Source organism: Medicago sativa, chromosome 4, assembly GCF_051527215.1.
Source record: "Medicago sativa cultivar Bolivia chromosome 4, Bolivia_mono, whole genome shotgun sequence".
NCBI classification, from domain to species: Eukaryota; Viridiplantae; Streptophyta; class Magnoliopsida; order Fabales; family Fabaceae; genus Medicago; species Medicago sativa.
The window spans coordinates 79193497-79207895 of NC_140752.1; the positions used below are offsets into that span (position 1 = coordinate 79193497).

General features: G+C 34.9%; 3 protein-coding genes across 3 annotated transcripts; all 3 read right to left on the minus strand.

Annotated features, from left to right (window-relative positions):
• Nucleotides 1-1066: 1066 nt before the first annotated feature.
• LOC146932325 (heat shock cognate 70 kDa protein-like) lies at nucleotides 1067-2803 on the minus strand. Its single transcript, XM_085703963.1, has one exon. It carries the CDS (start codon nucleotides 2582-2584, stop codon nucleotides 1190-1192), a length of 1395 nt encoding a protein of 464 aa, XP_085560089.1. The 5' UTR covers nucleotides 2585-2803; the 3' UTR covers nucleotides 1067-1189.
• Nucleotides 2804-4032: 1229 nt separating this feature from the next.
• On the minus strand, nucleotides 4033-5176 carry LOC146932326 (uncharacterized). The gene has a single exon (XM_085703964.1). It carries the CDS (start codon nucleotides 4989-4991, stop codon nucleotides 4152-4154), a length of 840 nt encoding a protein of 279 aa, XP_085560090.1. The 5' UTR covers nucleotides 4992-5176; the 3' UTR covers nucleotides 4033-4151.
• An 854-nt stretch (nucleotides 5177-6030) lies between these two features.
• On the minus strand, nucleotides 6031-10664 carry LOC146932327 (putative E3 ubiquitin-protein ligase RING1a). Its single transcript, XM_085703965.1, has 10 exons — nucleotides 10429-10664; nucleotides 10248-10320; nucleotides 8911-8969; nucleotides 8696-8777; nucleotides 8480-8600; nucleotides 8358-8399; nucleotides 7208-7705; nucleotides 6646-6753; nucleotides 6383-6571; nucleotides 6031-6262 (listed from the first exon to the last, which is right to left on the minus strand). The coding sequence occupies exons 1-10, from the start codon at nucleotides 10523-10525 to the stop codon at nucleotides 6209-6211; spliced, it is 1323 nt and encodes a 440-aa protein (XP_085560091.1). The 5' UTR covers nucleotides 10526-10664; the 3' UTR covers nucleotides 6031-6208.
• Between the last annotated feature and the right edge of the window lie 3735 nt (nucleotides 10665-14399).

The following is a 14399-nucleotide window of genomic DNA, read 5'->3' on the forward strand; positions in this document are numbered from 1 at the left end:
AAGGGTTGAATGAATCAACTTAGATAGTCAAATTCAAAATGTCATCTCGCTCGGCCTCTTGACAGGTTTTGCAGACCAGCCTGCCAAATCATTTTATTTTTTTCATTCCCATTAGTCATAGAAGTCCATATTTTATTGTTATTATAACCCAATTTTTATTTAGAGTTATTTGCAGGATTTGTTGTTGTTATTGCCATAAAAAACTCTCCAACAACATAATCAATAGTATTGGACAAATAATTTTTTGTTTTGATTCACATGATTTCTCACTAAAAAAAATGTCATTTTTCTTAAACAGACAATAAAAAAAATGTCATCTTTATTAAAACTAATTCGTGCGTAAAAAAAACGTGGATCAACCCGCCTTGTCTCTGCCTACTTTTTCAACAGTTTAAACGTGGCAAACCAATTTAAGAGGTCGAGTTCAAAATGTTGGCTGAAGGAACCTAAAATACCGGGTTAAATGAACCGATTCAACATATTTTCCTACCCCTACTAAGAATAACAAAATTGTTTTTATTTTAGGTATGTGTTACCATTTCCTTCAATTTCATGAAAAGAAAATCAATTTAAAAAAAGAAGCTTGTAAATGTTTTTACATTCCCTAAAAAAAAGTGTATTTACATCAGGAAAAAAATAATCCATCGTTGAGCATGAAACAAAAAGAAACTCTGTTAATATTACTCACTACCTATGAAGCACAGACACTCATCGAATTAGGCGTGTCTCGGTGTCGGACACTGACACGACGCCGACATATATAATTACACATAATTATGCGATTTTCTCAAATTAATAGCGGTGTCGACGTGTCAGTGTCTGTGTCCGATGTACGTATTCGTGCTTCATAGCTCACTACTCAAACAAATGAAACTAACCAACTGATTCTACAGCAGATAAAACTCTTGAAGAAGACTGAAGTCCAAGTCTTTCATGTTTGTTTTGCTTTGCAAACTAATCAAAGAAATTGGAAACTAATCAAATAAAATCTAAAATAACTGCAATGGAAAACAGCACGGTTTCAGCAAGTTGGTGCATGGTTTAAATAGCTAAATGACAGTAACAGTTTAGGTAACATGTCCACTCTAAACTTTATAAAATCGCACTTAAATATTATAGATAATTAGTACTAACCAGAAAGACAATACTTAAAAATTAAAATCCTAATTGAGAAAAAATAGATAAAAATCTAAATAGCCTTAGCTATAATCTCTTCCATCCTACTCTTGAGACCCTTTAGATGATCCTCCAAAACATCTGCTTCAGCCTGCTGGTTATTCTCATCAACCAAATTTGTAGCAACTGCTATTGCAGATTCAATCTTCTCAATTTCTTCTGAGGAGAGCTTTAAATTAATATCCTTTACCTTTAAAGCATTTTTCATTTTGTAAATGTAGTCATCCAATTCATTCACTGCTACGGCCTTCCTTAGGAATTTCTTGTCCTCAACATGGTATTTCTCAGCTTCTTTAATCAATTTTTGAATTTCTTCAGCTGACATCCTTTCTCTATTATTGGTTATTGTAATCTCATTCATTTTGCCGGTGGATTTTTCCTTAGCAGAAACAGTCAAAATACCATTTTCATCGATAGTAAAACAGACATCGTAAGGGTGACCGCGAGGGGCAGGGGTATGACCAGTAAGAGAAAAGGAACCAAGTAAATTGTTCTCACTGGCTTTTGTTCTCTCACCCTCATAAACCGTAATCAAGGAACTGGATTGGTTATCTGCAACTGTAATAAATTCTTTTGTCTTCTTGACAGGAATGCAAGTGTTCCTAGGAATCACCACACTCATGATATCTCCTACTACTGACCTACCAAGAGACAAAGGTGTAACATCCTGTAGCACCAACTTTGGAACATTTTTTATGCCTTTACTCAACAAAGCAGCCTGAACAGCTGCCCCATAAGCTACTGCTTCATCGGGGTTAATGCTCTTGCACAGCTCCTTCCCCTTGAAAAAGTCTTGCAATAGCTGCTGCACTTTGGGAATCCTAGAAGACCCACCAACAAGAACAACATCATCTACCTTGCTCTTGTCCATCTTAGCATCAATGAGACAACTCTCGATGGTCTTCATACACTCATTAAAAAGGTCTGCATTCATTTCCTCAAACTTGGCGCGATTGATTGATGAAGAAAAATCAATGCCTTGAAATAAAGAATCTACTTCAATATTGGCAACAACAAGGAAAGAAAGTGATCTTTTTGCCCTCTCGCAGGCAATTCTCAACCTCCTCAAGGCTTTTGGATTCCCACTAATGTCGACATTGTTCTTTCTCTTAAACTCTTGCACAAAGTAGTTCACCATTCTGTTATCAAAGTCCTCTCCACCGAGGTGAGTGTTTCCGGCAGTGGCCTTAACTTGGAAGGCATTATCCTTAATAGTAAGTATTGAAACATCAAAAGTGCCACCACCAAGATCAAAGACAAAAATATTTTGTTCTCCAACACAATCAGATCTCTTGTCAAGGCCATATGCAACCGCTGCGGCAGTAGGTTCATTCATTACCCTTATAACGTTGAGACCAGCAATAGCACCAGCGTCTATAGTGGCTTTTCGTTGAGAATCGAACTGCATTCTTAACAGTTGATTCTAAATATGCCTCGGCAATTTCTCGCATCTTTGTGAGTACCATAGATGATACTTCTTCCGCATAGAGTTGCTTTTCCTCATCCTTGTACTTAACCGTAATCATGGGTTTGTCGTTTACACCAGCAGTGACCTTGAATGGCCATAGCAGTATATCATCTTGAACAACTGGATCACTAAACTTCCTACCAATTAACCTTTTAGCATCTGAAAAAAATAAAATAAAAAATGACCAAGGTTTAATTACTTTGTAGCTACCAAGCACGATACTTTTGATAGATAGTGTGTCGGGTGCTTGACACGTGTCAGACACCAACACGACACCAACGCATGTGATTACGTTCAATTATGCCATATTTTCAAATAATTATCGGTTTGTGTGTCAGTGTTGTGTCTAATGTCAGTCGCATTGCAGAGACCTAAATTAGGAAATCTGTAAATAGATCTCCATGAACTATAAATATTTTTAATTGTATAATAATTTGAAATAATTAGGTCTTATTTGTAATTAGGTTTTCAAACCTTTTTTAACAAAAGTAGCAGGTTTTTAAACTTTTAAAGGTTAAAGAGAATTGAAATTACCAAAAACAGTGTTTTCAGAATTGGCAGCAGCTTGATTCTTAGCAGCATCACCGATCAACCTTTGATCCTTAGTGAAAGCAACACAAGAAGGTGTTGTTTTGTTGCCTTGATCGTTGTGAATGATTTCGACTCGATAGTGTTGTTCTTGCCATACTGCAACACATGAATATGTTGTTCTGAGGTCTATTCCAATAGCACATTCTTCATGTTTTCTCTTCATATTAAAGATATAGGGTTTCTACTTTCTTGTGTCGAGACAAAAAAAAGGTGTAGGGTTTCTCCTTGTTTTCCCCTCACAGACCCTTCTTTACTTCTTCAAAAGAAAAATAAACTTGAAACGTTGTATATATAGTTCTTGTTTCTACAAACTTGAGCGCCTATTTGGTTGTTTTCTTGAGCTCTTTTGAAAGGATAAATATTTTTCAAATATACTCCATATAAAATTAAATGGATACAAAATATAAAAAAAAATATATTTGGCCAAGTCATAATTATACTTTTTTTACAAAATCAAATATATATTTTTAAAAAAAAATATATTTGGCCAAGTCATAATTATAAAAATATTTTCTTTTAAAAAAAATTATAAAAATATTTTAAAAGAAATTTAGAGTGAAGGGGCATCCTAGTTATATATAATTAAAAGTAAATGATAGAAGTGAGAAGGCTCATGCTGCACTGGTATTTGCATCCGCAAGATAGTGGTGAATTTTATATCTGTCACTATCCTCACATAATTAATTTGCATTTTACTATCGATTAGGGTCAAGCAAGTTTGTATATTGGGCGATGGCATGAACAATTACATATATATCTTCGTACCTGCTAAAAGCAAAAATAAAATAAAAATGGAATGGATAGAACTTATGTGATTATTAGCCTTGTGAGGCATTACATGCATTATAATTAGCATTACTTAAAATAGAATAAAATTTCTTACTACATTGGCAAGTTTTAGAGTACCAATTCTAATCTAAACATATCTCCTTGGTTGCCAACTACTAGGACCTCCTGCCATAGCTTCTAGAGAAACCGGTTTCATAATACAATATCCATTTTTAGAGCAAAAACCAGACCTATTTCTTCTTCTAACAATGTGATCACGATAACCCTGCATGTCCATTGCTAGTTTTCTCTCCAAATCATGCCTCTCAAATGGCCTCCTTCTTATATTTTGTCTCCTACAATCAACACTACTCATCCTCTCTTTTTTGTCAGATCTTTTTCTACCTACTGACACTGGAATAGCTTCCAAACCCATTAACTTTGCCACAACACCAGGTTTACACCAAACCACGTTCTCCCCAGCAACTGTTGGTGGAAAACACATAACCTTTTCATCAAGCTTTGGTTCTAAACTTATCTCACTACAAACTGATCTTCTTCCTTCTATAGTCCCAAAAGATGACCTATACATGGAATCTCTTCCATCAAGTGAAAACCTTGGATATTGATTCAAAGCATTCCTTGCAGATCTTAATATGTCAGAGTTGTTAACACATGACATCCTTCCCCTTATTCCACTATATTCATTGAGTTTTTCTTTCCTTGCCATCTCTTCCTCCATTTCTAATTGTAGTATAAGATCTTCTAATGTTGGTGTGCTTTGCTTTGAATTTGAATTGTCACATTGCAAAAAAGGGGAGCTTACCTTGCTGCTTGTGATGTCAACTTGGCTATGGTTGCCAATGCCATTGCCAATAGTACTATTTTGTTGGTTTAGAGTTGAGGTTGACACATCAGTGTTGCAGAAAGTTCTTATGCCTTTCTTCATCTTGGCTCCCAAAGAGTTCTTGAGGAGAAAGAATGGCATGTTCTAATTTATTATTATTATTATTACTATCAGTATGAGAGTTATGTTGAGAGAAAAATGAGGAGATAGGGTTCATCTGCATGAATGAATATTCTGAAAATGGGGTTTTGAGTTTTCTTTAGTAAAGATGAGAAGTTGCTAAACGAAGGTATTGAAACGTGAATAGATTGAATAAGGAGCGGTGTACGTGGTGTGGTAATGAATGGAGCATTTGAGTAAAGTGAAATTAGCTGAGTCTTAATAGCTGTCACATGATGGATAAGGAAGACTTTCACAGGTTTTTCATTTCTTTGCTGCAAAAGTTGTTAGGGGTGTTTATAGCAAAGTACGTAAAAAGACACCTAATGGACTTTATGTTACTTTTTGGTTGAGAGAAATGAAGATCATTTATTGGAATCACGGTGGTAGAATGCATGAAAATTAATACTCTATGCCAAAACAAAGAATTCAATCTTTGTATTGCATATTTGCATGTATTGGTTAGTAGTTAATACTTCAAAAATTCTTGAAGCCATTGCTGCGGTTACCACTTTGAGCATTTACCCACCTTCATCAATCCGAGTTCAAGCACTAGTCTATACAGCCTTGCCATTCAATCCATATCCCCAAACCTAGTCATCAACAAAGTTTACCCTATCAAGCAATAGTAAACAAAGCCAAAATACTCCCAAATGAATGCCTTCTCTTTTTAGCAACACTGTTTCCTTTAATAAATCAAACATATCTACAACGCTATCAGGCCACCCATGCATTCAAAGGGATTCGAATCACTCTATAAGAACAAATGCGAGAATATGGAACCGCAAAGGACCATATCATATCTACAGTCACAGATGTGCGTGCTCACCGGTGAAAAACTATTTCTCCCCGCGCCATTCACAGAGCCTTATAAGTTTATAATTATTAATGAAGTCTGATTTGATTTTAAAAGTATATTAACCAAGTTTGTATAAACATAAGCCAATTGTGGTGACATTTAAAGATTAATAAACAGTAAACACAATTGCAGGATATAAATACGGCTACCCAGAAACCTGTGTTTTGGCAAATGCACACATGTGGTTCTAATTTACTGTGCACTTAACAAATAGGGTTCACCCCCTTTTTCTGTAATTTGGGGAAAGTATTAAAATAAAGAATACAATAAAACAGAGATATTTTAGAGCTCTGTACAATTGAGAGCTTGGCAAATTAGGATTTGGGTGACTGTTCATCATTCAGCGTAACCCAACAATGTCTGAATTCTGCAACTTCCTCTTGTAAGCCATGACCTGTCAATAACAGGGAGAAAGGTCAGATAACAGGAGAGCAAAGACCGGCACTGTAACAGCAGGAAAAGGAAAATGAATATATGTTTATGTATATGAATGTAGTCAACTTTGAGAGTTTACCAGATAACCATAGCTGGTATTTTCATAATCTCCCAGCAATTCAGCCAATGTTTCTTGGTCTTCTAGAACACGTAAATTATCTCTGTCTGGACCAATGGTACTTTCACCTCCTACAATGCTAGCTCGTGGCTTTAGTACCAACAACAATTCAACTTCATCGGCAGGCAGTGCAGTTTCATTTGCAACATGCTGTGGATTGAAAACCAATCAGACTTGATAAGAAATAGACTACTAGAAATGTCTTGTGAGGAAGAGAAAACAACCTTGCAAAGTTCCTTGACTGACATAGTAGGCTTGCAAGTAATGCATGACTCCTCCATATTTGGCATTCTTTGCTCATCAAATGAGACAAGCTTGAGAAAGACAGGCAGCTGAAATAACGTATGCCAAATCAACAATCCTATCAATGTTCAGTACAAGAACTAAAGCAAGAATGATAATCGCAGACACAACCCATGCAAAATTATATTAACATGAAATTAGCGAACATTTAATTGAATCCAGAGTACAGGTGTAAATGTTACTACAGGATCCCAATTCTCAGATAGGTTGGGCAACCTTGAAGGCCAGAGGTTCTCAAAATTTGTATGTTCACTAGTATTTAAACAATTACTACTACGAAAAAAACCCAACTAAGATTGGCACAGATGGTCACACCTTCAACTCACACCTTCTGTAAGTTGGGTTAAAGTCCAGAATTCTCTAGTTAGTAGGTTATAATGTAAATCCTCGCTGAGGTTGGTGGTCTCCTTGATCTTGTACAAGGGTGTGTCTCCCTAATCTTTTTTTTTAATAAAAACAATCACAGCTAGGAAAAAGATTTACCTCATAACCATTTGCTGCCAAGCTACTGAGATGTTCAACCAATTTGGAGATGCGGTTGTTTTTTGCATTCTTTCCATTGACGCGGCTGTGACTCCGGTGACCATTTTTCCCCCAGGAAAGTGTACCAGATGCACTTATGATTTCTCTATGTACTTCTGGAGGAGTTTCATCACCAATTCCATCTGGATCAGTAGAGGTAGAATGCCGAGGAAATTGAGTTTCTTGTTCAGCGCCTTTTTTGCATCTTCTTGGCAGGGTTTCTGTCTGCCCATCGTCTGAAGATGAGTCCTTTTCCCCATCATTATCATTCATACCATTGTTGTCACTTGATACCTGAAAGTCGCCAGCATTTCTAATGTTTCTTCGACGCCTCAGATGTGAAGTTCGATAGTTGCCTTTTGATCTCCTCACAAAAGCCGCTGCTGTTGCTTTGGCATTTCGTTTCTTACTCAATGCTTCTGATTGCCGTTGTAGCGTTTGAGCAATGGATGCTTGGAACTTGATAAAAAAGATAGAACTCTTGAATTATTAGCATCACAAGCCAAAGTAAAAAATCTTGCAGATGAAAAGTAACAGTAAACGGTGATCAACAACACACTTGATTAATATTGATCATACATTCACAGTTCACTCTATAACAAAACTTTGTCCACTGCACAAAAAGCATTCAATCCTTTTGAGTATTGAATCCGTTGTAACTGTTGCAAACTAGCACACAATCATAAAGACAAGAACTATGATTTGACTATTTTCCCAATGGATATAGACGGAGGGCTACTGCCATCTGTCTGATTTTTATAGCTGCTTATTTAAACAACTGAGACAAAACTAGCACCCCACTATAACATGATATAACTAATTTGTATAGATGCCCTGAATAATATGTTGGTTTATAGGATATTGCAGTCACATAAAGTGCCACCCTAAGCTTTCTAAGCATCTAAAACAGCATGAATCAAGTTATGTGTGAAGTGAAGAATTTCATCATTTGCACAAATAAGACAGTTTGACTATCAAAATATGTTTTCTTTGGTGCAATGTCATAATTCACATTTTTTACCTTCAGTAATGTGATAGGAAAATCACTTGATTTTTTTTTTTTTAACTACACATCCATTTTTAAAAAGTGTTTGAGGGAAGTAAGTATCACCTGCTTATGCCGAGTCATCTCATCCTCATGCAAAGCCAGTTCCTAGGCCAGAACCTTGTTAATGAGTTTTTCATTCAGTGGATAAAATGTTTTCTTAATGCAAGATGAACTATACAAATTACCTCTTCCTCGTACTTGTCAATATCCGGATAGATAGCAGCAATCAAAGCATCATAGTTTGGGTCGTCTCTCAGTGAGCGTCGGCTAGCACAATGTGTTCGGCAAGCAGGACATTCATTGTTACTGCAGTAAAAATAATGCACAGCTAATAAACCAATACCATCCCAACTACAGATATGTAAAAAGATAAAGCAGATGACGGCATGTTGAGGACAAACCCTAGGCGCATGGATTTGTCTATGCACTCTCTGCAAAAGCGATGCAAGCACTCCATTACGGTTCTTGTTTTTCGAATGATGCCTACACATATAATGAAATCAATCATCTGTTAGTACAGTAAACTTATTAGAACAAGTTTTTATGCAAACAAATCACTATTTGCAGAAATAAATTAAGCAATTCTAGCACCAGTTATCAGCTACAGATTACATACCGAGGCAGATAGGACACTGAACTTCCTTGCGTACATCTGACAATTTTATAGCCACATATCTTCAAATAAACAACAATATAGAGGTATTAGCGAATGTTAGAATAAACTATTTAATGGAGATGGATCATTGCAAATGCCAACTCACACCCCCTTGTTCTAGGTCAATCTATTATGCTAAGACAACATCAACTTTCAAACAAATAAGGACAATTTTAGTTTATTCGATTCAATAAAAATTGGTCATCCTAGGAATGAAAAAGTGGGTGCTGGAATGACTAATGTGAAAATGATTTTCAGAGTGTTTGGATGGATTCTGGCATATAATTTCAAAAATCATATGAAGGAAATGACAAAGTATAAACAGTTTCTTTTCAAAGTGAAGGGTTTTTGTCAAGTAACATCATAGTCCAAAAATATTTAATCTCATGCCTGCAAAGAAGTTTTCACTCTCTTAGCTTGGTAAAGTAGCTTACCCATGAAAATGACATTAGATTCTAATGGGAATAAATAGCTGAAGCAAAAACCGGTGTCACGGACACAAGGTTGATTTGATGTTGAGTAAAATGCTTCTAAGTTCATGATAATGGAAAATAGCAATTACATCAAAGGATTTTACTTTCATGAAAATAGCACCATGATGCAATCTCATTACATGAGATAAGAATAATTTAGAACGCTTGCATGATATGAAGCATGGTCACAAACACAAACTCCAGATACGACTCAGACACTAACACGTTGACACTTGACACCGATAATAGTTTGAGAAAATGACATAATTCAATGTAATCAATGTGTTGGTGCTGGACACTGACATGTGTCAAACACCGGGCATCCCTTCAATCAGAAGTGTCAGTGCTACTTGCACATCACATTATTCTTAAATCAGAGCAAAGTTTGATAGAGATGCGACCAACCCATCCGGAGATCCTTTGAATGGAATAGGAGGTCCTATGAATAAGTCCAAGTCAAAGAGGATGAATCAAGCATTACAAGGCTTAATCATAAAGATCAATGAAAAAGAAATTCAACATGCATCAGAGCCTCATTTATGCAGAAATCTCAAATTTCTCTAAACATTTGAAAGAGGTGAAAAAACATCACAAACAGAAATATACCAGCCAACCAAAAGCACCCACACACACATACAAAACCATGAAAAATCAACCAAAGTAAACTAAAACCAGCCACAACAACAAAAGTAACCACAACAGCATGCATATGAATATACATATAATCAAAATCCACAACGAAAAATCAAACAACACAATAATCGAATATTTCAGAATCAAAATAATAAAATGATAAATGCCGAACGAGGAATCAGGTTAACATACTCTTCATCGTCGTCTTCTTCTTCATCTTCATCTTCATCTTCTTCATTTTCAGATGAATGTCTTTGATCCGATTCTGAAGAAAACAAATACGCAACATGAAAAATAAAAATTAAAAAAGAAGATTACTATAACGAAACAAACCATACGAATTCGTATGAAAATGCAGAAAACAGTTACGTACCGAGTTCATCGTTAGGTTGCGAAGTGTTGTTTATCTCATTCTCAGACTCTTCATTCTCTTCGAGCGCTTCTTCGAAAGAACGCTTCTGTGCCGGCATTGCTTATAGTCGAAGCGAAACCTAACGACTGAGGAGGCGGAGGAGCAGTCGGCGGCAGAGGCCGAGACGGCGGAGGAAAACGACAACGACGGCGGTTGCGAAGTGTGGTTTTAACAACGTCTTGACTTGTGAGAAGAACGAAATAGAAGTTGTTGCTGAAGATTTTTATTCTTCCAAAAAATAAATTTTTGACCAATCCAAATTTTCTTTTTAAAGTTAAAAAAATGATGAAATTTTTTTTAGAATAGTTTTAGCTTTTTATCTTTGACTATAAATAAAATATCGAATTTTTATTGCTTTTGTCTTGATCTTGACCAACTTTTTTTTAGAATTGTTTTTTATACATGGTGTGAAGTGTGAATTATTTTGTTTTTTTTTGAGAGAAAGTGTGAATTATTTTGTTGTGTAAATGCAGCCTTGAATTTTAACGTTGTGGTATGTTTAAGGTTGGATTCGAACTCAATTGCACGATAAGTTCTCTCTATGAGTTTTAATGTTATTATATATTTAAGGCCAAATTCTAACTCAGAACTTTGATTAAGATATAAGAGATTCGTGTCATCTCAACGTTCTTGAAATTATTTTTTTATACAATAGTGGAAAAAAAAAAGTCTAATGTTTAATACTAGCTAATAAAAATTTGACATGTGATCCCCGTGAGCTTAGCTTAGTTGGTAGGGATATTGCATATTATATGCAGGGAATGAGGTTCGAACCTCGGACACCCCCACTTCTCCACAATTAAATTGTATGAGCTCTAGCCACTAGGATACTCGACAAAAAAAAATTAACGCGTGTAAGTTTTGGGATAATGGTGTAATTTGGAAAGGCGATTTCTTCTTCATGGTATAGCATTTCTTAAAGGAGCATTCATGTTTGTCCACCCTTAATTTTTTATATATTCATTCAGTATCTCATTTCTTCTTATATCTAGTTTTTTATTACATCATCAATCTATCATATCTACTATTTTACTTTTATTATTTCTTTCTCTCTACGGTACTAGATTAGATATTGGGTGTCAAAAAATATTTTCCTTCTTAAAGGCTAGGTGTGGCTGTTTTGAGCCGCATTTGATACTTACTCAATGTTTTATCTTTTCATATGAATGTTAATGGGTATGTTTGTGACATTAGTTAAAGTATTAAAAATGTAGTGTAATTATTACAAGCTAAAAGTAAAAAATTGTATTTTCAAGACAAATATTATATTAATAGGTTGTTTAACCAGTACCCTTATGACACTCGTCAATAATATTTTTAATTAAATGTGTTAGATTCACACAAAACCGTTGAAATTGGAAAATTAAACCAAATCACATAAAAAATTACCATATATTTTTTGGTTCGATTCAAAAATTGAAATAGATCGAAGAAAACCGAACTCAAAATCTAATGGACTGATAAATCGAACGTGTAGGTTTATTAAGCCCACTTTGCTTCGGCCGAGGCTAAATATTTTACTAACACCCTCACAATAAACAACAAACAAACAATTTGTGCATGTTTAATGAGTTTATTAAGATTATATTTCGAGTTTAATTAGAGCATCCACAATGGGGGAGTTTTAAACATTTAAGACTTGATATCTATTAGGTACCTTCATTGAGGAGAAAAATTGTTGGGGTCTTATAAGACTCATGGTCTTACTTAAGATCCCCAATCTTAAGTGGGACCCACATTTTTTAATATTAAAAAATTGAAATGTAATGATATAAAGTTATTGATGGTTTATTAGTGGGTCTTACTCCCTCCGGTCCTAAATATAAGCAAATTTAATTTTTTAGGTTCATTCAATTAATGATGTATGTGGTTCATATTATGGACCACATACATCATTAATTGAATGAATCTAAAAAGTCAAATTTGCTTATATTTAGGACCGGAGGGAGTATTTAAGAAATTTGTGTGAGATTTGAGTTGAAGGGATTGAGTGCTTATTAGGTACTACTATTAAAAAATTATAAATAATTGATGTGTACATGTGAGACATATTTAAGTACCAAAAAATAGGTGTATTCATTGTGATGCTCTTAGAATATACTAACGGTGTAAAACCACTTTATACCGTCAACCAATTAGAATCAATATTTTTGACACATAAGATAAGAACAAGTGAATTGAAAATGGAAGAATCTACATCAAATCTTTAATAACTACTTTTGTTAACTCGTTCCTTTGATTTCGGTATTAACAGCTTCTACCTCATATGATTTGATCGGTGTGGTTTTCATCGTCAACATTCTTACCTTCTATGAGCAAGTGTTGCTTAGTTAATTACCTCATGAAATTCTTAATTTTGTTTACACTTCTATGTGTTCTCGGGTTCTAGCCCTTTCAATTAATTAAATGAATTTATTTTGGTTCAGTTTTAAGCGGTATGATTCTTTCTTTAAAAGCAACATTCATTGAAATTGGTATGAAACATGAGGTTAAACCGGCCCAAAAAAGTTTTAAAACTCATTTCTTCATATGAAAATAGAATCAAATTGAGAAGCTCACTACGATCTTATTCGTCCATTATGAACTAGGTTTGAAATGGTGAAAGGAGGCGATAACATAGTAACGACTACAATAAAAAAGATACCATCAAAACCGTAAAATAAGATAAGAGAATAATACAATTATTAAGAAGGATTTTATTTGCTTTTTTCTATTTTTAACATTTATCCTCATGTGTCTAAAAGAGTGATTTTCATTGATGGATTGTGTAAAGTTTATTTACACCATCAGAGTATTCTAATTAACTTCTTCCATTATTACAACATTATTTCATGTATATTACAACATTTTAATAACACTTCCATTAAAAACAAATGTATTACTCTCTATGTAAAGTTTATCCAATTATTACAACATTATTTCATATCTATAATCTAAATATTACTGTAGATTCCCTTATTAACTAATATTAAATTGGTTTGTTCATCATCATTTTGACCAATTTATTTGATCAAGTATTTAGACGGGAAGCTAGAGACTTGGAGGCAAGCCTTAGAAGCGTATGGCTTCCGCCTGAGTAGACACAAGACGGAGTACATGGAATGTAACTTCAGCAAAAGGAGAAGTGGGTTTACCTTGGAGGTGAAAGTTGGAGATCATATCATACCCTAAGTTACACGGTTTAGATATCTTGGGTCCATAGTACAAAATGACGGAGAAATAGAGCTGATGTACATCATCGTATTCAAGCCGGATGGTTGAAATGGAGAAGAGCCTCAGGTGTTTTGTGCGATAAGAAAGTACCACTTAAGCTGAAAGGAAAGTTCTATCGGACAGCAGTCAGACCGGCAATGTTGTATGGTACGGAGTGTTGGGCGGTTAAGAGCCAACACGAGAGTAAAGTAAGCGTAGCGGAGATGAGGATGTTGCGTTGGATGAGTGATAAGACTAGACAGAGTAGGATTAGGAATGACACCATTAGAGAGAGAGTGGGGGTAGCACCTATAATAGAAAAGTTGGTAGAAAATAGGCTTAGATGGTTTGGACATGTAGAGAGAAGACCCGTAGATGCCGTTGTAAGAAGAGTAGATCAAATGGAGGAGAGTCAGATTAAAAGAGGGAGAGAAAGACCTAAGAAAACCATTAGAGAAACCATTAGAAAAGATTTAGAGGTCAATGAATTGGATCCAAATATGATCTTTGATAGAACACTATGACGTCATTTAATCCATGTAGCCGATCCCACTTAGTGGGATAAGACTTGGTTGTTGTTGTTGTTGTTGTTGTTGTTGTTGTTGTATTGTTATATTTTGTCATTAGAACAAAATTTTCAGTAAAATTTACCATATTTGCAATATTAAATAAGAAAATATAACATTAATTTTAAATTACATACCAAGGCAAATAGGGGCGCTCAATCTCATGTATGTTTG